Source organism: Lutra lutra, chromosome 16, assembly GCF_902655055.1.
Source record: "Lutra lutra chromosome 16, mLutLut1.2, whole genome shotgun sequence".
Taxonomy (NCBI): Eukaryota; Metazoa; Chordata; class Mammalia; order Carnivora; family Mustelidae; genus Lutra; species Lutra lutra.
The window spans coordinates 33,178,129-33,203,142 of NC_062293.1; the positions used below are offsets into that span (position 1 = coordinate 33,178,129).

Below are 25,014 nucleotides of genomic sequence, written 5' to 3' on the forward strand. Positions count from 1 at the left end.
TGTATTTTAGCTTCTTGTGTTCATTTTCATTCCCAGTGACCTCATTCCCTCTGTGTTCTCATGCTTTCCCATTGCCCAACTGATCTTTCAGCCTTCAATCTCTTCAATCTACCCTGCACTCATCTGAAAGAATGTCTCTATATCAGATTTTCTTAGAACACAGTTTTTAACATGTTTCTTTCAAATTCAATATTTTTTTCAAAACTGGGAACAAATTATTGTAATTCCATCTCCTAGTACAGCTTAGATTTAATCTTGACCTTTTCCTATGCCCATAGGCTTTATACCTTAAAGACTCTTGAAATTATTACTATTTTTTAAGATTTATTTATTTTTGACAAAGAGACAGTGAGAGAGGGAACACAAGCAGGGGGAGTGGGAGAGGGAGAAGCAGGCTTCCTGCTGGGCAGGGAGCCTGATGCAGGGCTTGATCCCAGAACCCTAGGGTCATGACCCAAGCTGAAGGCAGACGCTTAACAACTGAGCCAGCCAGGTGCCCCAAGGCTCATGAAATTATTGGCATATATTTCCAGAGATACAAAATTCCAAAATCTATATGATAATTTAAAAAGGTATTTAAAAAATAATTTTATACACGAAGGACCCAAATTTATTTTGCATAAATATTTTGATTTGCTGCTTTTGTTCAAATAACTGTTGTATTGTTATTTAGGTTTATGGAGGTTCATCAAATCTTAATAGTCCTCAACTTGCAGGATTACTAGAAACCACATGTGCTCTACTGGTGCCAGATATGTCATTTATAGATCACTCTTTCATAAGGCAACAAATGGCTTCATATGCCCAGATCATTTCCTTTCTGGAGAAGATACATTGTGTCAGCATGGTTGCCATGTGTGGTAATTGATAATGTCTGTGCCACATGGCTTACTTCTACTCTTGTCCAACACAGCTATTCTACCACCTATGATTACCATATGTTACAGCACTCTAGGTTAATGGAATCCTTTCCATCTTCCCTTCTAGTCACAAATGTCATTGTGGCTCAATTCCATTAGATCCACACTCAACAAAGAATAAAGTGTTCAGAACTCTCTGGGCATAGAAACCACCTTTGTGAAGTTTTCATATTTAGTTGCCTGCTTCATTTTTATTTTAAAACGCAGTAGGATTTTTTTGAGGAATGCTCCAGAGTGGGTAATGGGCATCTGCTGACTAAAATAGAACATGATTAATATCACTCTCAATTCTTGCATGTATTTACTCTAAGTAAATATATAAAGGGACCTAAAGATTAGATGATAATAATAAAGATAGATTTTTTTTCCACCATAAAGCACTTTTTAGTTTCTGTAAAGTGAAAACTAGTAGCAAATTATTGAAGTGGATTTTTAAAATAGAGTCAATTCATTTTAGAAGAACCCTTAATTACAGGATTATACCACATGTTAGCCATTTACAGTACCTTCATCAGAAATTACCACAAACCCCTGCCTGCTTCCTCTTTCATAAGCATGTCATAATAAATTCACAAATAATTTTGGTTCCTCAAAGAACTATGCTAGATAAAAACAAAGATTTTTATCAGTAGTGGTAAAAACATTAGAAAAAAGGCTCTCAGGGGCGCCTGGGTGGCTCAATGGGTTAAGCCGCTGCCTTCGGCTCAGGTCATGATCTCAGCGTCCTGGGATCGAGTCCCGCATCGGGCTCTCTGCTCGGCAGGGAGCCTGCTTCCCTCTCTCTCTCTCTCTGCCTGCCTCTCTGTCTACTTGTGATCTCTCTCTGTCAAATAAATAAATAAATAAATCTTTAAAAAAAAAAAAGGCTCTTTGGGGGACGACTTTGCTTGTTAAAACCAATGAAATAGTGCATGCAGGCCTGTTATTACCTAATGTGAACTTTATTTTTGACAACTTTGGACTTGCTGCAAAATGACCAATTAGCTTGCAATAGAAAAGGAATAAAAATTAATATAGCAGTCATATTTTTGGCAGCAAATGGAGATTATTTTAAAGTTATTGATTTAGAATGGAAAAGATGTAGCTAGGGTATATTGAGGAGAAAGGAGGAAGAAATTCTTATTTGAAAACACTTCCATGTGCTCAGTTTTTTCAGTTGTCATGTATTCTATTGCTCCCTACTGGTCAGTTTGACAACACAAGTGAATTGACATCTTAACAAGTACTTAGACATTAGCCATTCTTCATTTTAAAAAATATGAATGAAAAATTACACATCCTTATATTTACATTTTAACATTTAAGGCCTGGCCTTAAACATTTCCCTGGGTACTAGATCTGAGATTATATTTATATGTTTTATCGTTACTATACTTTTTCAAAAATATAAAAACATTTGCTTTATCACTTGAGATATGGCATCAATTTCAAGTTGATAGTTTTTTATAATTAGCAATAATAAAATTGAAGCTTTTCTGGAGATAGTATTTCTATTTTTTGCCTATAAAGAGATAAAACAGGCATACTTTAGAACAGACAGTATCGTGTACATTTGCATAACCAAGAAAATATTAACTGAAGATAAGTTGAAATTAATAGATTTTTCGTAGTTACAAGTATCAGTTATTTACCACATGTCAAATATTTTTATTAACTTTTTAAAAAAATTAATAGACTTTATTTTTTGGAGCAGTTTTAGATTTACCAAAAAAAGGAGTGTAAAGGATAGAGAGTTCCCATATATGCCCTCTCCCCCTGTCCAGTTTCCCCAATTATTTAACATCTTATATTAGGTACATTTATAATAATTGAGCCAATAATTGAATTAATTCATTATTAACTAAAGTACATAGTTCACATTAGGGTTCACTGTGTTGTGCATCCTGTGTGCTTTCATAAATGGCTGTTATATATCCATCATTATAGTATCATACAGGATAGTTTTTGCTGCCCTGAAAATGCTGTGTTCTATCTATTCATTCTATCTCCCACTACCCTTGAATTCCTGGCAATTTATCATAACTTTTAATTCTAGGAAATCATTTACTGCTAACTTCAAGTAAGCTCAGTGTTCCCAAAAGCAACTATGAAGATCTAAACTTGCTTTAGTGTCCATTTACTCCTTTTGTAGTTATATATAAAATATATTTTATAGTTATTGGGGTGCCTGGGTGGCTCAGTGGGTTAAAGCCTCTGCCTTCGGCTCGGGTCATGGTCCCAGGGTCCTGGGATTGAGACCCACATTGGGCTTTCTGCTTAGCAGGGAGCCTGCTTCCCCCTCTCTCTCTGCCTGCCTCTCAGCCTACTTGTGATCTCTGTCAAATAAATAAATAAAATCTTTTAAAAATATATATATTTTATAGTTCTTTAAAGTTGTATTTGTTACTGTATCACTTGAGATCCAGTTAAGAAATCAGAGGGAATAGAATCAGGAAATTGGTTATACAAGGGGTAGAAGGGCTGAAAAGTCTAAAGGGAAGGTAAGACAGTCTTCTTTGGCTGCTATAACAAAAATATCATAAACTGGGTGACTTACAATCAACAAAAATCTATTTCTCCGAGTTCTGGAGGCTGGATGGTCTAAGATCAGGGTTCTGGCAGATTCAGTGTCTGGTTATAGAAAACCATCTTTTTTTTTTTTTAAGATTTCATTTATTTATTTGACAGAGATCACAAGTAGGCAGAGAGGCAGGCAGAGAGAGAAAGGAGGAGGCAGGCTCCCTGCTGAGCAGAGAGCCTGATGCGGATGCGGGGCTCGATCCCAGGACCCTGGGATTATGACCTGAGCTGAAGGCAGAGGCTTTAACCCATTGAGCCACCCAGGCGCCCCTAGAAAACCATCTTTTTATTGTGTCCTCAGGTGGTAGAAAGGGAGAAGGGTCTCTCTTGAGCTTCTTTTCTAAGTACACTAATCCTATGACCCCGCCCTCATGACATAATCACCTCCCAAAACACCTACTAGTGTTACCTTGGGTGTTAGGATTTCAACATATGGATTTTTGGAAAACACAAATACTGGGTCCCTAGCAGGCAAGATTAGGAAGCTAGAAGCCACTACCATCTCTAGGCTGATGGACAAATGAAGGAAGTTGATGTTTCTGGAGCTCAGAGACTGCTGTCATAGGCAAAAATTGGAATTTCGATAGACATATTCAGGGGGAGCAAAGTTACCAACGAGATGCAGTAGGCATTAGAACTGAGATAAGGGACAGGGAATAAATATCCTGGTTTTCACCTCTCCTCCCACCTTCCATTTTCCTGTCAATACCTCCCACTGAAAAAATTTCAGCTGGAAGTAAACTGTCAAGGAACCTGGTGAATATAGCTTGAAAGGTTCAGCCTCCCTATAATACAGAGCGAAGGGGGTAAGAGTGATACAAGAACAGAAAGGACAGGGACTAACATATTAATCAATTCTGTTTAATTTTTTTAAAAAGATTTTATTTTTTTATTTGAGAGTGAGCAAGCAAGAGAGAGGGAGGGAGCACAAGTGGGGGAGGAGCAGAGGGAGAGGGAGAAGACTTTGATTCCCTATTGAGCAGGAAGTCTGGGACTCCAGGGTAATGATCCGAGCTGAAGGCAGATGCTTAACCAACTGAGCCACCCAGGTGCCCCTATTCTGTTTAACTTTTATTTAAAAAATTTAAAAGATTTTATTTATTTACTTGACAGAGAGAAAGCACAAGCACGGGAGCAACAGAGGGAGAGGGAGAAGCAGGCTCCCCAAAGAGCAGGAAGCCCAATGCAGGACTTGATCCCAGGACCCTTGGATCATGACCTGAGAAGAAGGCAGATGCTTAACCGACTAAGCCACCCAGGCATCCCTGTGTTTAATTTTTAAAATCAACTTTAATTTACTTATAATACAGTTACAGAAAATGTACATTTTAATATTTTTTAAAAAAATTAGGCATGGAGCCAAACATGGGACTTGAACTCACAACCTTGAGATCAAGACCTGAGTTGAAATCAAGAGTCAGACACTTGGGATACCAGGGAGGCTCAGTTGGTTAAGCAACAGATTCGAATTCAACTCAGGTCATGATCTCAGGGCCCTGGCTTTGAGCCCTGTGTTGGGCACCATGCTCAGTGGGGAGTCTGCTTGAGGATTCTTTCTCCCTCTGCCCATCCCCCCACTCCACACTCTCTCAAATTAAATAAATAAAAAATAAATAAAGTTGCCTGAGCCACACAGGTGCCCTGCTTTAATAATTTTTGGCAAATGAATATATAGATGTGACCACCCAGTCAAGATATAGAACATTTTATTTATTTGTTATTTATTTTTTTAAAAGATTTTATTTATTTATTTGACAGAGATCACAAGTAGGCAGAGAGGCAGGCAGAGAAAGAGAGAGGGGGAAGCAAGCTCCACACTGAGCAGAGAGGCCGATGTGGGACTCGATCCCAGGACCCTGAGATCATGACCTGAGTCAAAGGTAGAGGCTTAACCCACCGAACCACCCAGGCGTCCAAGATATAGAACATTTTAATCCCCCACCCCTCCACATTCCTTTTTACTCCTTTGCCATGAATCTCCCACGCCACCTCAGTTGTAAGCAACCACCATAGATTATTTTTGCCTGTTCTAGAATTTCATGTAAACATTATCATATAGTATGTACCCTTTTGTGCCTGGATTTTTTTCCCTCAGCATGTTTTTGAGATTCACCTACATTGTGTTCATCAGTAATTTTTTTACTACTGAGTAGTAGTCTATTGTATGAATACACCACAATTTGTTTATTCACTCACCTATTAATGGATATCTGGGTTATTTCCAAGTTTAAGCTATTATGAATAAAACTATTGTGAACCATTTATGTACCAGGTTTTTTTGTGTGTATGTGTTTGGTGTGCATGTTTTCATTTCTTATGGGTAAATACCTGGGAGAGGAATTCCTGGGTCATATGATAAGAAACTGCCAAACTCAACAATTCTTTTTTTTTTTTTTTTTTTTGTTAAAGATTTTATTTATTTATTTCAGACAGAGAGAGCGAGCAAGCATGAGGTTGGGGGAGGGGGTGGCAGTGTCAGAGAGAGAGCAAGCTCCAGGCTGAGCAGAGAGCCCAATGAGAGGCTCCATCGCTGGATCCTGGGATCATGACCTGAGCTAAAGGCAGACACTTAACTGACTGAGCCACTCAGGAGCCCCTAACAATTCTTTTTAATTTTATAGATATCATCATTACTATGATTATCCATGAAAGGGCATTGTATATTTCCTTCAAAGATCTAAGGGTTAGAAGGAAAGCAATTCTTACGAAGAAAGAAAAACTTCAAAAAATTTAAATACTCTTGGTACATGCACTTTCGTAGCTCACTATTTTTTAATAGATAGTAAGAAAGGGGATTAGGAAAGTGTAGGAGAAAAGGAACTGAAAAGGAAAGTAAAGCAATGCAAAATAATGACTAAAAAGACTTCTTGACAATGGCAAAATCATCCTACACAGCTGCTCTGAGATCCCAGCACTGCTGTCAGCAACCTTCTGGCAAAGCTACTCTGTCAAATGAAAGGAATAGGATCCATATTTGTGAAGGAATATCTTTATTAATATAAGCAAACACACCTCTCATTTATAGTAATAAAGAGGTGTGGGCTTTTTACTCTTAGTAGTAATGTTTCTTCAACATATAATACTTCCCTTTGATATGTGAGTTGAGTCATAAATTAATGTCACAAATAAATGTCATCTAGATCAGGGAGGCAACTACATTATAAAGTAAGGTGTAGCTTGATATGAATTGTTATAGGTGAAAGCTATGTACTCTTGAACTAAATGATACTATGTCAAATTCTGAGATTTTAAAGTTATTGGAATGTAAAGTTGTGGACATTTAGGTTTGCAGCCTTAAAAGTTTTGTCAGTCTTTTCTAGACATTCTGAAATGGAAATGAACAGGTGGATTGAGAACAAAGACAAATGAGGAGTTTAAAGGCTTTCTTGGCATCTCATAGAAAAGTTGTTCTACACTGGTGATATTTTAAACAAAACACGTATAAATACATTTAGCTTGTCTGGAAACAGACTTATTTATTGGGTCTTTCCATTTACCTCAGAGACAAAAATAAATAGTTATAGAGGACTTATGTGCATTACTCACTATATGCTTTCTATCATGTATTATTTAATCTTGAACTAGGAGAAAGAATGGACGTCTGTTTTACGTGATGCCATAATGTACATTAGTGAGCTCAACCCACTTAATCTTAAAATAACAGTAACAGGTCAGGGATTTAGAATACAGTATTACATGAAAACAGTTGGCAGGGACACTCCTTCTTCTTCCATTAATAGCCAACTAGAAATGGTATTTCAGACCCTAAATCTAACTAAAACCCAGAAACAATAAATGGAGAGGATGGGGTGGATAATTTGTGAACATGTTTTTCAAAGTAGAGAAAGAATCACTATGTTTTTGCCGAATTATATGTTGCCATGGACATGGCAGTATGCAGTAATGATGCTATCATCTATACAGCTGTATAACAACACAGCTTCTCTTTCTCCCACTCCCCTCAGTAAGGCTTGAAAATAATAGGTTTGTGTATAGTTTGGTAAGAAAATTAGGATCATTTAAAGTCATTTCAGTTTCAATCTAAGAAAGAAAAGGAGGCTTGAAGGATGGGGAAGAAGAGCAAAGAAAATGTATGAAAAGTACATATTATATAATAAGGTATAATATGTTTTATACAGAGACTACAGAAGGGTGTCTTGGAATGCTGGAAAACTAATGGCTTTGCAGTGAAAAGACCTGGATTTTAGTCCTTGTTGCATCACTTGTTTGTGACCTTGAGCAAAGTCACCATATCTTTATGGCTCAGCTTTCTCATCTGTAAAATGGAATCATAATGATAATGATGTCTTCTACCTCGAGATGTTATTGTAAGGATTAAAGGTATGAAAACACTTGTAAACTATAAAGTCCTATAAAAATAAGCCTTTATAGACATATTGCAGAAGCAAAGAAGAGAAGAGTAAAAGAAAAACGGTTCTAGAAGGTTTGGAGGCTTATAACCTGGGTTCTAATTACAATGCCATGGTGAGTAGCTTTGGAACCTGGAAGCAGATATATATTAATCTTGTTTCCTGTCTTTAAGAAAGGAGGATAACACCATTTTCTTCACTGAATCAAATGAGAGGATATATGCAAAGGAACCTACCACTTGAAAGGTGTGTGATACCCCTTTCCCCCAAACTACTTATTAAATTAGTGTCACCAACAACAAAAGGTGTTGACACTGCGGTATCTTTCAACAGACACCTACGCTAAGGCAACGCAGGGACAGATAAGGAAAACCGAGGTAAATCCAATCCAAGTGGGAACCAGCAGCTAGACTTGGGAGATGTCTTAGTTCACTCTTACCCAGTTGAGGCTAGGGTATCCATACAGTAAAGATATGTAGAGTTGGAGAGCGGGCGAGTCGAGTGTCCTTTTCGACTCCGCGGGCTCGACGGGAGGGACCCTGAAATTCTTAATTAGAGCCGGTTACCATGGCGACAGTCTCTAGGCAGCGTGGGCTGAGCTCTCCGGAGGGCTGGAGGGTGGGCCGCCGCTGGACCCTGCGCGCGCGCCCGCCAACAACTTTCCCTCCAGACCCGAGAGGGGGCGGCGCGCTCCGCCCCCACCCCCGGGCCGCGCACGTCCGCGCTCGGCGGCGCGCACGCCTGCGGGAGCCCTCTCCAGGCAACCTAGTGCTGATAGCTCGTGCCGGTGCGGCCGCTAACAGCCTTTGCGGGAGCCCGAGGCTCGAGAGCAGCCCCCTCCCCTTCCTGGATTCCCTACCCCCCTCCCTACTTCCCGGTCGGCCCCGGGGCATGAGCAACGATGGCCGGCTGCAGCCCCGAGGAGAAAACTTACCGGCGCTTCCTGGAGCTATTCCTGGGCGAGTTTCGCGGACCGTGCGGCGGCGGCGAGCCCGAGCCGGAACCCGAACCCGAGTCGGAGCCGGAGCCCGAGGCCGAGCCCGAACTGGTAGCGGCTGAGGCGGCCGAGGCTTCGGTCGAGGACCCTGGCGAGGAGGTGGCCACTGTGGCCGCTACGGAGGAGGGGGAGCAAGAGCAAGAGCAAGACCCCGAGCCCGAAGAGGAGGCGGTGGGGGAAGAGGCGGTGGCAGCGGCGCAGGGCGAGGAAGAGGACGCGGCGGCAGCCCGGGGGCAGTCGGCCGTGCCGCCGCCGCAGCCCCAGCTGCCACCTCTACCCCCGCTCCCGCGGCCGCTGTCGGAGCGCATCACCCGTGAGGAGGTGGAGGGCGAGAGCCTGGACCTGTGCCTGCAGCAGCTCTACAAATAGTTAAGTAGCGGGGCTTGGCTGGGGGTGGGCCCGCTGTCCCCGCCGCGCCGGCCTCGACGCGGCTCTCTCGGCCCCTCAACTGCTCTCTTTTCTTCTTTTCACCCCCTCTCCCCCTCTCCCGCGCCTCGCGCTGCTAGAAGCGCCCTAGCTCCTCGGACCCGGCGGTCGCTACGAGCTGCCCACGCCCGCCTCGGCCCCCGCCCTCCCACTGGCCCTGGCCCTCCCGCGGGTCTCGGGCCCCTTCTTCCCGTTGCACCTCGGCCGCCCACTTCTTGCTCCACTTCACAAACACCGCTTTCCCTTCGTGCTTCGGAAGGTCCTTTCTTCCAGTCTTCCGAGCTCCCTGTTAGCAGCTCCCTTCTTCATCGTGGAGGTTTCCTCCCACCCGGGTCTGTCTTTTCCCAGTCTGAGTCCCCTGTTGTTTGGCGGCGGAGAGACGCGACTCCCTTCTAGGCTGCGATGCGAGGTGCCTCCTGCGTAACCGCAACAACAATGATAATAATACCGGCTTTATAGCCACAGGAGGAGAAACTGGAGTAGGTTTTCCTTCAGGCTCTCGGTGTGGAAAGTGAAGAGATCTTGAGATGGCTTAATCCACGGAAGCCGCGTATCTTAAAGATATTTGATAACTCATAATTGAGGGAGATGGGAAGGAATTGAGAGGGAAGGGTAAGCACATTTTTACGAGCGAGACTTGAGGTGAAAGAGTAGTAATTCGTTAAAGTGGAAAAGTCAGGCTGGTTTGATAAAATTGCAATCAGGTGCAATATTTTCAGTCCATTAAGTAGATGGGGTAGGGGAGAGAAAGCAGATGGCTTAGCCACACAGATGAAAGTCTGAAATAGAAAGGTCAAGGCTTTGCCTTTCATCCCAGGTCTGGTTTTTATGGGCTTGAAATAGAAATGGTTTACAATTGCGTTTCTTTCTAAATGGAATTGTTCTGGAATGACGGAGGAGAATACTGACAAGTCTTTGAAAATATCGGTAAACCTGAGAGTCTCTTGGCATTCTGCTTACAGTTGTATTGAAAGGTGTTACTCTGCCCCCCCGCCCCCCGAAAGTTTACTGCTGCAAGAATCACTGCAATTAAGTTCAAAGCCTAACTTAAAAGAAGGGCCTGGAAAGTAAATGTAGTCTTCATCCAACCTGACAGACACCTGATCAAATCATTCTTCCCCTTAAAGAACAAGCTTATCAATAGGGGAAAAGCATTTAACCTTTCTGCTGGAGAAGTGGACTGTGTTGATGTCCTATACTTTATAAGCCTTTTAAAATTTAAATTTGAAATGCAATCCGATTACCAAAGTAATAATGCTTTCTGGGAAATATAAAAAATAAAATGGCGTGTTATACCACCACTAGGGATAACCGGTATTAACATTTTAGAGCATTTCTTCCTAGTGTTTGTAAACTGTCAGAGAAGAGGGCTTATGAAATGTAATTTTTAAACACTAAATAAAGACATTTAGAACTTCTGGTTAAAATGGAAATGTTTACCAAAGTGGAGGAATTTATCTGAGCATCACACTGATCCTTTTTTGACAGTTCTTACCTTTACAAATGCAGTGACAAAGAGACGCACATTTAAACATTAGAGAAGGTTCATTAAGAAGAGTCATTAGTTTGGAACAACCATGAACATTTGCCATTCAAAAAGGTTTTTTTAAAAAATGGAATCTATATAAAGATGATAAGGTGGTAAATGTGTTTTTCCATAGGAAAGGAAGCAAGATTAATTTCAATATGCATAAAACTAGAAAAAGATATTCAAATGATAAAATGGCCATTTGAGAACAGAAGTTTGGATTTGAAGTAAAACTAACAAAGTTAGAAAATATTATTTCACCTTAAATCAGAGATTTTATCATTTTTACTGTGCTTCATACAAAAGCTATTAACCTATTTTTATTTAGATATAAAATGGCTGGCTTGTTTATGTAAAGTATCTTTAAGATCCTTAACAGATTAAAAAAACAAAGGAAACCTTCACTGTGTTAAAAATATACTTTTAAATTAACACTTCTAATTATTTTTTATTTATAAAAGAAAATCATATCAATTAGTCACCAGAGTCAATACTGGAAAACACTGTAAAAGTAGATCAGTTTTCTCTCTAAGCACTTTATTTTATAGATGAGAAAGTGGATCTAAATTCAGAAATGGCAAATTATGTACAAGTAATTCTGACATTTCTCAATCTCTGAACCAGAAGTTTCTCCTTTACATATTTGAAATGATGGGTCCTTAAATTTCCTAGGAAATATTTTGAAATAATTCTGATTAGAAATATGTTGAAATTGCTTATTTGGGGAAGGTGATTTTCTTTCCCCCAAATATTTTCTCACCCACTTTTCATTTTGGGAATTTGTGACATACTTTAAAAACTCTGCCATGCTTGTCAAAGGGGGCTGAAATTCTTAAATAGAGCTACCTGAACTATATATTCACCAATTTAATAATTGGGACTAGTGTGAGAAGAAAATAACACTGCATTTAATACCAGTTTTATAAGTCTCTAGTGTGTGTTTTTTATCAGGATTTTGGAAATACACAATATGGAGCTGCTAAATAAACAGATTCTCTGAAGAAAAGAAACAAGGTGCTTATTTTTTGATTAGTTTTATGTATACACCAGTTGGAAATTAAAACAGTGAATGTTTTTCTCAATATTTTGCTTCTCAAGAATTTTATAACAAGAACACCAGATATATTTAACATTCTTCATTTTGGTAAACTCAAAGTCAGGGCTAACTTGAGGTAGGCAATTACTTAGGTAAGTAAAGGATCAAGGTTTAAATAGACAAAATACAGTTATAATTAGCAACTTAAAAATTTTTCAGAGTATTTGGGATAAAGATTTTGCATTAAAAACGCAAAATTGGAAAAAATGGGAAATGTATACTTAGATATTTCTCTACCAGATTAAAAAAAACACATTTAAAAAAACACATAAAAAAAACACAAAATTAAAAAAAACATTTTGAAAGAATAAGAACAACAGTTTGAAAACAGCAAAAATCTCCTTGGATGAGAAGACCTCTGTTGTGGGCTATAAAAGCCTTCTTGAGGACCATTTAAACATTTTTTCCAGTTTATTAAACATTAAGAATCAATAATAAATGCATGCTTACTCTTACTCACTGAATTGATCTGTTGTCAATAAGAAACTCCAATGATTTAGAACCTTCAGCTGCTAGTATAAGAGGATCTGTTTTATTTTAAGGTTAAATGTCCCCCAAGAGATTAAATATTTTTTTAGTGACATAGTATTAGAATTTCTGAGGTTAATGAGAGACTCTTTTTGTAAAGGTAGAAATGAGATATTTTATAGCTTTGAAATAATTTGCAAATAAGAGTTTGTAACTGATCTTATAGCAAATGTGAATATGAGGCTACATGCATAGGTTACATGGGTCAATATGGTGTATTTTATTTATCTACACTATACTGGGGATATCTATTTGTTTTAATCCAGAAGAAACACATCCTCTGAAGTCTTTACTAGAGCTCTATGTCATTAGATTTTTAGAGCAATTGTTTCCTCAGTTATTCATTTAGTCTTTGTTGGTCTTCTTGAGGGGGAGACAGATATTCCAGGAGCCCCGTGAAGTTAAGTAGTTCCAGATAGTAATGAGGGGTGGGAGGTACTTTTAAAATTGCTTTGAAAATAAAATTTTTGGTTTTAGATATTAATAATTCAGTTACATTGAATTATGTGAATCATTATTAAGTTTGAGATAGGTCAGAAAATGAGTAAACTGGGGCGCCTGGGTGGCTCAGTGGGTTAAGCCGCTGCCTTCAGCTCAGGTCATGGGATCGAGTCCCGCATCGGGCTCTCTGCTCGGCAGGGAGCCTGCTTCCTCCTGTCTCTCTGCCTGCCTCTCTGCCTGCTTGTGATCTCTCTCTGTCAAATAAATAAATAAAATCTTTAAAAAAAAAAAATAAAAAAAAAAAAAAGAAAATGAGTAAACTTTGTCTCACTTTTACATATATAAGTAGAAAAAATACATGGCTGCAAGCTTTAAAATATTCATTTAAAACTACATCTTTTTTCTTATTAAGAAGTAATAAATGTTCAATATAAGAAATGGAGAAAATTTTCATTAACAAAAAGAAGAAAAAAATTTCAAGCATTTATTGTTAACCTGAAAAGGTTAAGTTTTAGGGTTTTATTCCTGCCTCTTAGGCTGCTGCTTTTCTGTGAATTTTTAGTACTCCAACTGTCCCTTTAATATTGATATTTCATCCTTAACCTTTTCCACTCTGGTGACTTATTTGTAGTCAATATCAATTTCCCCCATGACTTTGGTTATTTGTTATTATGGTTCCCAACTCTATATCCATCTCTGCTTTGACTGCTAATGGAATAGCTTTACCTGAATATGTAAAAAGCTTCTCAAAATGTTCACCACCCAATTCAATCTTCCAACTTCTTCTTGTCTCCCCTGCAAATAAGCAAAACTAAATCCTGATTTTCTTTCTGGCGGGTCCATTCCTGATTTCTCTCTCTCACCCTTCACATTCAATCAATTTTGCCTTGAAAATATCTCACAGATATTCCCATTGTCATTGTCATCTTTTGCCAGTCTTACTCTTCACCAATATAGTCTCACCATTATAGCCAAAGTAATTTTTTTTTAATTTTATTTATTTAACCAGACAAAGATCACAAGTAGGCAGAGAGGCAGGCAGAGAGAGAAGGGGGAAGCAGGCTCCCCCCCCCCCCCCCCCGAGCAGAGAGCCGATGTGGGGCTCGATCCCAGGACTCTAAGATCATGACCTGAGCCGAAGGCAGAGGTTTAACCCACTGAGCCACTCAGGCACCCCCAAAGTGATTTCTGTAGACTCTAGATTATGTAGATTGTGTAGCTGTCCCTACTACTTAAATATTTTTACTCTTTTCCCAGAGTTAGCCAAACTGCGAGGTTAAAGGCATAATCCTCCAGACCACCAAGTCTCCCCAAGACTTCTGACCCCAGCTGCAAGGAGTTAGGGTCCAACTATAAAGAGGGAAGAGTCCACCCAAGACCTCCCTCACTTCTGACATCAACTGTTAAGTTTAGGGGTCTCTCAAAACCACCTCCAGATTTGATAGTTCACTAGAAAGACTCACAGAACTCCCTAAAGACTATTATACTAATGGATATTGTTCATTTTAGGGAAAAGATACAAATTTGAACCAGCCAAAGGAAGACATGCATAGGTACAATCTAGGAGAGTTTTAAATGTGAAACTTTCATTGTCTTCAGTATTGAAGACAATGCTCCCCTCCCCAGGGTTGATGTGTGGTAATACACATAGAGTATTCCAGCCCAAGCACCTCTTCTGAGCGTCAGTGTCCAGAGTTTTTATTGAGACTTATTGCTTGATTGGTTGAACTGGAGTTCAGGCTGATACCACGTGGTCCAGGGGTCTCACATATATGATACTACTATTACTCCAGAAATTCCAGGGTTTAGAGGTTACCTCCCAGGAGCAAGGGACAAAGGCTAGACCTCTCTTTGGGCAAGGCCAAGTTATTTACTATATACCTTCATCATTTATCTCTCCATTGCCCTTCAAATAAAATCCAAAGAAGGCCTTATAATCTCATTCCATCAGCTCATCTCTGAATCCCTAAATACCTACTCCCTCCCGCTTCTACAGCTCTAGAAACTACACTTCAGCCATTTTTTTTTAAAGATTTTATTTATTTATTTGACAGAGAGAAATCACAAGTAGGCAGAGAGGCAGGCAGAGAGAGAAGAGGAAGCAGACTCCCCGCTGAGCAGAAAGCCCAATGTGGGGCTTGAACCCAGGACCTGGGATCATGACCTGAGCCGAAGGCAGCGGCTTAACCCACTGAGCCACCCAGGCGCCCCCACTTCAGCCATTTTTGACGACTAATACACTAGTTTGAAAGTGCTGTGTTTGCTGTTACCTCTGCACCTTTGCATAATAATACACTATTCCTTCTTCTTGGAATATCATGCTTCTTCACCCCCAGTCTGCCCGATCAATCTATTACCCATTCTTAAGTTCTCCATTTGGCAACATTTTGCCAGCTCACAGTCATGAGTTAGTGTCTCTTCTATGTGTCCCTTTAGAAACCCAGGGATTAGTCCTCTTGTAGCACTTGTTTTGATTCATTATTTTTTGGTCAACAAATATCTATTTTCTACTAGAGCAGTGGTCTTCAAAGTGAGGTATAATAATCCATTGGGGTGAAAGAAGGAGATACTAAAATCTATTTGCATACAAAATATACAAAATATGAAATTGTATACAGAATATGAAATTGGGTGCTATTAATATTTGATGTACTGATTGAGATTGGCAGTTCTGTATGACAACTGATTTCATGTCAAGTGTGGTAAATGAGGTATACTGATGAAATGCAAGTTTCACAGGTTAGAAGAGTCAACAGTGATATCCTCCCTCCAATTTTCAGAACATTATAAAGTATTATGATTTACCTGCACCAATGGATCTATTGATTACATTTCCTGGTTCTAACAAAACTAATCCTCACAAATGGATATTTGGATTTAAAAGTTCCTGCAAAGAAATCATGGGTTGAACATATTTGTAAGTGTAAGAAACAACAAAACTTGAGAGCCTATGCTTCCCCCATACATACATTAGATTTTTTATATTTTTATCTTTAAATTATTTTTCCCTACCCCTACATTAGATTTTTTTAAAAAGCTAATACAATCCTATCTGATTAGAAATGAACAAAAATGGATTTATTAAATAGATTATGTGAAATAGTAAAATACAGGTTAGTCAAAGAAATATTGAAATACTACTGATGAGGGGTGCCTAGCTCCTCAGTCTTAAGCATGTGACTCTTAAGAGCATGTGACTCTTAATCTCAGGGTCATGAGTTCAAGCCCTATGTTGGACGTAGAGCTTACTTTAAAAAAAATATATTGCTGGTAAGAGTTGTATATGTGCAAATGTGCAGGTATGTATGCATGAGCGTGTATCTACATAATTTATAAATATGTACATACATATACATACATACATGGATGTGTGTGTGTGTGTGTGTGTGTATACATGGTTCTCGCAAATATTTTGATAAGGTGCCTAAGCAAGTGTTTGGAGGCAATTGTATTGGATTATTAGCTACACATTTGCCATCGTGTTCCTAAGTTAATAATGAGAGCTACATAAAGGTAACACACACAAAAAATATTTGCTGATCCAATGAATGAGCTACGATTTAAAAAAAAAAGATAGTTCTAAAAACAAATACATGTAGTTCTATTTTATTTTAATTTTTTTTTAAAGATTTTATTTATTTGACAGAGAGATCACAAGCAGGCAGAGAGGCAGGCAGAGAGAGAGGAGGAAGCAGGCTCCCCGCTGAGCAGAGAGCCCGATGCGGGGCTCGATCCCAGGACTCTGAGATCATGACCTGAGCCGAAGGCAGCGGCTTAACCCACTGAGCCACCCAGGCACCCCTATTTTATTTTAATTTTTAAAGATTTTATTTATTTGACAGAGAAAGAGAGCAAGTGAGCACAAGCAGGGGGAGTGGCAGGCCAAGGGAGAGGGAGAAGCAGGCTCCCACTGAGCAAGGAGCCCTACACGGGGCTCCATTCCAGGACCCTGGGATCATGACCTGAGCTGAAGGCAATTGCTTAACCGAATGAGCTACCCAGGCACCCCTAGTTCTTACTATTTTATTTTATTTTTTTAAAAGATTTTATTTATTCATTTGACAGAGATCACAAGCAGGGGGAAGCAGGCTCCCCGCTGAGCAGAGAGCCCAATGCAGGGCTCGATCCCAGGACCCTGGGATCATGACCTGAGCTGAAGGCAGAGGCTTTAATCCACTGAGCCTCCCAGGCGCCCCAGTTCTTACAACTTTAAATTGCTTTTAAAAAAACTTAGTACAAAAATCTAAAAAGCTTAGTAAATTTTAATATGTTAAAGCTTTTTATTATAGAAAATTTAAAGTATATAAAAAATAAAGTAGTACACTTATCACCCAGCCTTAGCAATTATCAATTTATGGCCAGTCTTTTTCATCCTTCCCTCCAGATATCTCATCCCGCTTCCCATTATATCCTATGCAATTTAAAAATGAATGCTCAGTAATCTAATCAAAATTCTGTTGGACATTTTAGGTGTTACCAATTTTTGATTACTCTAAGAATAGTGTGATGTTCATAATTTTAACAAACTTTAATTTCTGTTAGAGTATATTTCTAGTGTTGGGACTGTGTTAAAAGATATTTACATATTTAAGGCTCTTGATACATAGTTTTAAATGTCCTCTAACAAGGTTTTACTAGTTTACTCTCTAAGCAGATATGTATAAGAAAAAGATTTTTGATATTACAAAATAATTTAAACACTTACAAGATAGAATAATAAAGTAAATATCCATATACCCATCATTCAGTTTTAACAAATAATCATAATTAGGATTATTTTAAGGAAATTATACATTTCATATGGAATTGAAGACTCTGTTTTCACTCTCTTCTCTGAACCCATTCTCCCTTCTTCCCAGAGGTAATCTGGGAATTCTTGGAATGTACTCTCCTGTTTTGTATATTTTTATATTTTTATTACAAGTGTATTTGTATGGTCTCAGTATATGCTGGGCTTTTTAATTTGTTTTTGGTTTTGTAACTAGCTGTCTTAAAAAAATTTTATGTTATATAGAGATCCAGGGTTTTTTTTGTTTGTTTGTTTGCTTTTTCATTTTAGGTACTTTATATCATTCCATTGTCTGATTGTACTATGACTTATTTATCCAATCTATTGACAGACATTTGGATTGTTTCTGTTTTTTTGTGTATTATCACTATATTAGTTTAATACTAGCTGCTCTAATGGGTAAATCCTGAAATCTCAAAAGCTTAACATAGTGTTCATTTCTTGCTCACAGAGTTAACGTTCAGTGGAGAAGAAAGGGCTGGGTTCTATAGAGTGATTAAGCCATCCAAGCTAATAGAGTGTATGTCACCTTCAGCCTGTGGTTTCCAAGGTTGCTTCAGGCACCAACATCCATTCAGCAGACCTAAGAATGGAGAATGATTTGGAGGTTTTTAGCAGCCAGTCTTTAGAAGGAGCAAATATTCTTTTCACTTTGCATTGACTAGAATGCAGTTCATGTTGGCACCACCTATAGTCCATATTTCACAGCAAACAGGACTGAGAACAACTCTATGCTATGGAGAAAAAAACATAAAACATTGGTGGAAAAACTAGCATTTTCTGTCCTACAAATAATTCTGTAGTTTAGATATGTCTCCTTGTGCATATTCATAGATTTCTTGGGTATATACCTGAAAGTGGAATTGTCAGACTGAAGTTACATACATCTTTACTTTGTTAGATATTGCCAAATTACTTTGTCTAACTTCATAGTAGGAGAGGTTTGATTTGTTCATGTTTTCGCTATTTGAAGAGGACACCTGCCTAAAAGTCTAGACCAATGCTTTCCAATAGGAGTACAACTGAATCACATATATAATTGAAAATTTTCTCTTAACCACATTTTATTTATTTATTTATTTATTTATTTATTTATTTTTAAAGATTTTATTTATTTATTTGACAGAGAGAAAGATCACAAGTAGGCAGAGAGGCAGGCAGAGAGAGAGGGGGAAGCAGGCTCCCCGCTGAGCAGAGAACCCGATGCGGGGCTCGATCCCAGGACTCTGAAACCATGACCTGAGCCGAAGGCAGAGGCTTAACCCACCGAGCCACCCAGGGGCGCCCCACTTAACCACATTTTAAATTGAAAAGAGACAGGTGAATTTAGTTTTAATAATTTATTTAACCCAATATATCCAAATATTATATATTAAAATATATTACCATTTAATATGTAATTAATATTAAAATATTATTTAGTTCTTTTAAATTTTTTTTTAAAGATTTTTATTTATTTATTTGACAGACAGAGATGACAAGTAGGCAGAGAGGCAGGCAGAGAGAGAAGGAAGCAGGCTCCCCGCTGAGCAGAGAACCCGATGCGGGGCTCGATCCCAGAACCCCGGGATCATGACCTGAGCCGAAGGGAGAGGCCTTAACCCACTGAGCCACCCAGGCGCCCCAGTTCTTTTAAATTTTTATACCAGGTTTTCAAAATCCTCTGTATCTTTTACACTTATAGTACATCTCATTTTGGAATATCACACTTCAAATGTTTAGTAGCCACATGAGACTAGTGGCTACTAAATTGAATGGCACAGCTTTAGACTTAGTAACAAAAACTTTAATTCTTTAACACATATCTAACATTTAATTTCAAAGTCATATTTAAATGGGTTCGCCAATCACTAAATACATCTTTATTTAGTCTTTGGAGGAATTACAAGCTGAACTTATTTTTCCTACATTTATTTATTTATTTATAAGATTTTATTTTTTTGAAAGAGAGAGAATGAGAGAGGATTGGTGGGGGGGAGTGTCAGAGGGAGAAGGAGACTCCCCACTGAACAGGGAGCCTGATTTGGGGACTGGATCCTGGAACTCCAGGATCATGACCTGAGCTGAAGACAGTTGCTTAACCAACTGAGCCACCCAGGCCCCCCCTCCTTTTTTTTAGATTGTACTTATTTATTTGACACAGAGGGATACACAGCGAAAGAGGGAACACAAGCAGGGGGAGTGGGAGAGGGAGAAGCAGGCTTCTGGCCGAGCAGGGAGCCCAATGCAGGGCTCAGTCCCAGGACCCTAAGATCATAACCTGAGCCAAAGGCAGACACTTAACTACTGAGCCACCCAGTTGCCCCCCGCTACAGTTCTTTCTATGACAAGAGAATAATCTGATTCAGATTTCAATAATCAAATTGTTAACTTCTCACAGAGTATACAGGTGATAGTTTTCTGTTAGTTTTCTGTTGTTGTGTAATGTGTTACCAGAACTTAAGGGCTTAAAACAACACCCATTATTATCTTACAGTTCCGTAGGTCAGCAGTCCAGGAATGTTCAGCTGGGCTCTCTGCTTAAGGTCTCAAGTCAAGACCAGTGTGTTGGCTAGACTGGACTTGTCTGGAGTCTCAGGGGTAGACTCTATTTCCCAAGTCTATACAGGTTGTTAACAGAATCTAGATACTTTTAAAAGATCTGAGGTCCTTATTTCCTTGCCAGCTGTCAGGTGGGGGCTGATCATCATTCGTAGAAGCCACCCATGGTCCTTCTCAAATGGCTCTCTTCGTCTTTTTTCCTCCTTGGTTTGTTTATTTATTTATTTAGATTTTATTTATTTATTTGTCAGAGTAGCAGAGGAAGCAGAAGGCAGAGGGAGAGAAGCAGGCTCCCTGCTGAGCAAGGAGCCCAATCTTAGGACTCTGGGATCATGACCTGAGCTGAAAGTGGATGCCCAACTGAATGAGCCACCTAGGCGTCCCCCCTCTTAATTTTCAAACCATTAATGGCACATCAGGTCCTTCTCATGGTTCACATTTCTCTGGCTTCTCTTGTTGTTAACCGGAGAAAGCTCTCTGCTTTTAAGGACTCATGTGGTTAATATAACACAGTCACAGGAGTGATATTTCATTAGTATCCACAGATTTTAGAGTGGTTAGATTGGGGAATCTTTGGGAGACCATTTTAGTTAATTCTTCATACCACGGTAGAGAAGCAAGATGGCACCACATTTTAATTATTTTGTTTAAAGGTCTTTAATTCTCTTCTAAATGAAAGCAAAGTACTTTATCCATTTCTTTTTGTCTCCATTTCCACAGGCCTGGTCCAAGTTTTCATCAGCTCTTACTGAGCTGGCAATAGCATTACTCTAAACTGCTGTTTCTCCTTCCACATTTTCCTCCCTTTGATCAGTTTTCCATACAACAAATTGTCTGGCCTCATCTTGACCCACCTCTGCTTGTGCTCAGTTTTAATGTTTTGATCACAGTGGTCTTCATTTACTTCCCCAAATCTACCATGGTCTGTTCTAAAGGCCTCTGTACTTCCGTGGTTTTTTTGCCCAAGCAACTTTTCTCCTTAACTCCAACTACCCATCTAAACCATTAGGTTTAAAGTATCTCTTCTTTATAGAGCTGTTTCCTTATCCATGGTCTAAATTAAGTCTTACTTTCAGTTTTCTAGCGTCCTTTACTTTTTCTTTATATCAATTTACCACAATTTAATTATATGTACGTATCTGTATATGTGTGTGTGTGTGTGTATATATATATATGTATGTATGTGTGTGTGTATATGTATACATACATGCATGCATTAGTTTAATATGTCTTCTCCAGACTGAAGGCAACAGATAAAGAATTTGTTGTTCTTTGTGTATTCAGCATCTGGTAGAAGTTCTGGCCCATAATAGACAGTTATTTGTTGAATAAATGAACGAATTGTCAACTTTTTCTCTGCTCAATCTACCAGATTGTCTCATTTCCAGATTTTTATAGGCCTATTCTACTTCCCTTCTTTCTCTTTGTTATTATTTTCTTTTTCTCTCCTCTGAATGGCAGAGGAGCTTGGCTTCATATTTTATGTTATTTTGGTATGTTTGTTAACATTTTCAACTAGCTGCAGAAATATGTTTACAGTTTTCATTATTAACACTCCACAACTTTGTAAATGAATTTTTTCAGGGACTTAAAAGAGTTTTTGTATAATATTGTGAATTTTTAAAAGAGTTTTGTGAGAATATTGTTCACATGACAAATTTGAAGAGAAGAAAAAGAATACTGTATAGAGAGTAATGAGCTAGTTAAAAGATTGAAACTATTCTTAATTCCTTGTATTTTCACTTAAGACTTGACCTTCTGATATATAGGTCCGAGGAAGAGCAGTCCGTTACTTTTTATTTTAGTTTAAGTCATTAAAAGAAAAAGAATCAAAGACCAGTGTGCTGGTTAGAAATATCAAACATAATTTTTTTTCCTGGTGACTTGATTCCATAATGATGTATAAAATTCCCACAGAAGCATAGTTCTTGTATGGATTTGAAGTATTTGACCTACTTACCACAAGACACAACGTTTGATCTTTGATCCTTATATAGTACTTTCTTATTCACGGTTTTCTACTTTGTGAATCTAAAAATAAAAACTAAAACAAAATAGTGCTTTTTAATAAGCCTGTTTTTTGAGAAGTAAATTGTGGTACAGCTAATTTCACCTTTGCATAAAAAAAAACAAAAAATAAAATGTAATGCTTTTAAGGTGATGTGTATATATATATATGGTGTTATGTATATATAGTGTTTATATATATATAAGGTGATATATACGTGTGTATATATGTATATGGCTTTTATATATATATATAGTGATATGTATATATGGTGTTTATAAGATTGTGTTTGAGGTATGTGATACATAAAATCCTTTTTAGGCCAGAACTCTAGAGGGCAAGAATCGTGTTGTGAACATGTTCTTATTGAACCTAGCAAGTTATTACATAAATATGAGAGGTGACAGTTATTAAATCAGGCTTCCACTGATTTTGCAGTAGAAATGACCTCCAAAGTTTTGAGATTTGATTTCTGGCTATTGTGAATATTTATCAGTTCATACAGCCTTAGTTTAAAGCAGCTTATAAATACAGTCTCATCTATTACTTGGGTTTGTCATATTCATAATCTTTGTATATACCGTTAGAAGAATAAAAATATCTTCAACTTTTTAAGGTCATGGAAAATTCACTGTGCATTTAGAAACAATTTTCAGTCTTTTAAACAGATAAATATGAATTTGCATTTAAATGCTCTTTGCCAGGATATTCTCTAATCTTGGATTGATAAATATAAATATCTTTCTATAAAACTTAGTTAACAACGTAAACCTGCAGAGAATCAACACTTGTCTGCACCTGAAATAATCGTGGAACTAGTAGTAGTTATAAGCAGCTCCTATTTCTGTTGTTGCTACTACATTTATTCAGAGCTTGTCCAAGAACTGTTTTATTTAATATTAGGTTCTATTACTAACCTATTTTGCAGATGTGGAAGCCAAGGTGGAAGAAGTTTAAAGAACTTTCTCAAGTTTCCACCATTAGGGTTGTCACTATGACATAAATTAGGCAGACTGACTTGAGAGGTTAAAGCTTTGAAGTTTATTTTGTGATTTTCAGGCTATGTTACAAACATTTCTATGGGGAAGAATATCAGTGAAGATTCAGTTCAATTCAGTTGCTTGAATATGAACTGCTGTTGCTTAGTTCAGACTCTCTCTCTCTCTCTCTGGCTGAGCAGGGGGCAGAGGGAGAGGGAAAGAGAGAATCTTAAGCAGGCTACATGCTCAGTGCAGAGCCTCAAGCAGGCTCAACCTCACGGCCCCGAGTTCATGACCTGAGCTGAAATCAAGAGTCTGATACTTAACCTACTGAGCCATCCAGGCGCCCCTAGTTGAGGCTCTTATCACTTCTTATCTTGATTACTTTAGTAGCCTCCCAACCGTTAGTCTCTATCCTCTAGTCTAGCCTCACTGGATTTTCTAGCACAATTGAATTCACTGAATTTCTCTAAAGATATCATGTTATTTCCCACCTGTCTGCCTTTGTAGGTGCTATTTGTAATTCATAGAACATCTACTTTTCCTGGCTAACTATAACCTCCCTTTTGAGAGAGAGGGGGTAGTTGGATTTTTATCTCATCTTCTGCCTAAAAAGTCCATCTTACTTAGGTTTTACCTCTAAATAAGGGGCATTCTAAATTTTTGCATTTAGGGCTCTTGGGTGGCTCAGTTGGTTAAGTGTCTGCCTTTGGCTTAGGTCATGATTCCAGGGTCCTGGGGTTGAGTCCCACATTGAGCTCCCTGCTCAGTGGAGAGTCTGCTACTCCCTTTCCCTCCTGCTGTTCCCCCTTCGAGTGTGCTCTGTCAAATGAAATAAAATCTTTAAAAAAAAAACTTTTTTGCATTTGAATTTTCCTGAACTCTTGCTTCTAATGAAAGAAAAGACTGAAAATTAGTGCTGCTTATTAAAAATATAACAGTGTATAGTTCATAACAATGGCAGACATATTACTATTCACTCACTAAGGTGCCTAGAGATGTTTTTTCCCATTTTGTACTTGATAAGTCCTCCGATCTTTTTAGATCTTTAATTTCAGTATGAATTATTGAAGTAGCCAAGGGCACCTATTTATATAGGTTTAAAAAACTGTATAGGTTTATACAGTTTCAATGCCTAATATAGTACTCATCCACTCAATATTGTATTTCTTTTGGAAAGAAATCTTAAAACTATTTTTTTAATTAAAAAGAGAAATACTTTTGCTCAGGTTGCAGTCTGTATTAATATCATATATTCAGTATGTGATCTTCCAGAAGACAGTGAAGTATGTTATTAATAAGTAGCAGATTATAAATTAATAGAAAACAGTGATCACTTGTATTCTAGAAGTGTTGTGGATTACAATTCCATGGGTCCATATGCAGTAACATAGTTTTGGAATCATTATCCTTGTAAAATCATTATTCTTTTGCATAATGCATTACAAATGGCTCAAAGTAAAGCTTGTCCTTCAGAATCAGAACACCACATTATATATTAAAATATCAGTTTATATTCAACATATAATGCTAAAAAGTAAAACTACCTTTGACTATCAAGGAAAGGAGGTGGAAATAGGACAAATGATATCAGCTTCTAGTATAGTTCTATAAAAATGTATTGAAGTTAAAATATTTTAGAGATCAAATATAAAAGCATTTTTCTCAGAAAGAGCCCTTATAAATACTCTTATTCACCAACTAGTTAAACATTAAATGAAAAAGCCCACTAAATATTACATTAATTAGTTTATCTTTATAGTCTTACATAGGTTAAAATCACCAAACCATGAAACTGAGTTTCTTCTCATTTCCCTATGGATTATAAAGG

At 38.2% G+C, this 25,014-nt stretch overlaps 2 protein-coding genes across 3 annotated transcripts in view; both read left to right on the plus strand.

The window, feature by feature from the left end:
• RAD51C (RAD51 paralog C) overlaps positions 1–4,611 on the plus strand; it is a 57,131-nt gene extending 52,520 nt beyond the window's left edge. For both annotated transcript variants that reach the window (XR_007123351.1, XM_047707009.1), the window contains one exon: positions 4,593–4,611. The gene's annotated coding sequence lies outside the window, so the exon portion shown is untranslated. The remainder of the gene's footprint in view (positions 1–4,592) is intronic.
• A 3,842-nt stretch (positions 4,612–8,453) lies between these two features.
• The window catches only part of PPM1E (protein phosphatase, Mg2+/Mn2+ dependent 1E), a 209,864-nt gene continuing 193,303 nt past the window's right edge, over positions 8,454–25,014 (plus strand). Inside the window, exon 1 of the mRNA XM_047708954.1 lies at positions 8,454–9,214. Coding sequence (XP_047564910.1) covers positions 8,751–9,214 — 464 coding nt within the window. The 5' untranslated portion in view covers positions 8,454–8,750. The remainder of the gene's footprint in view (positions 9,215–25,014) is intronic.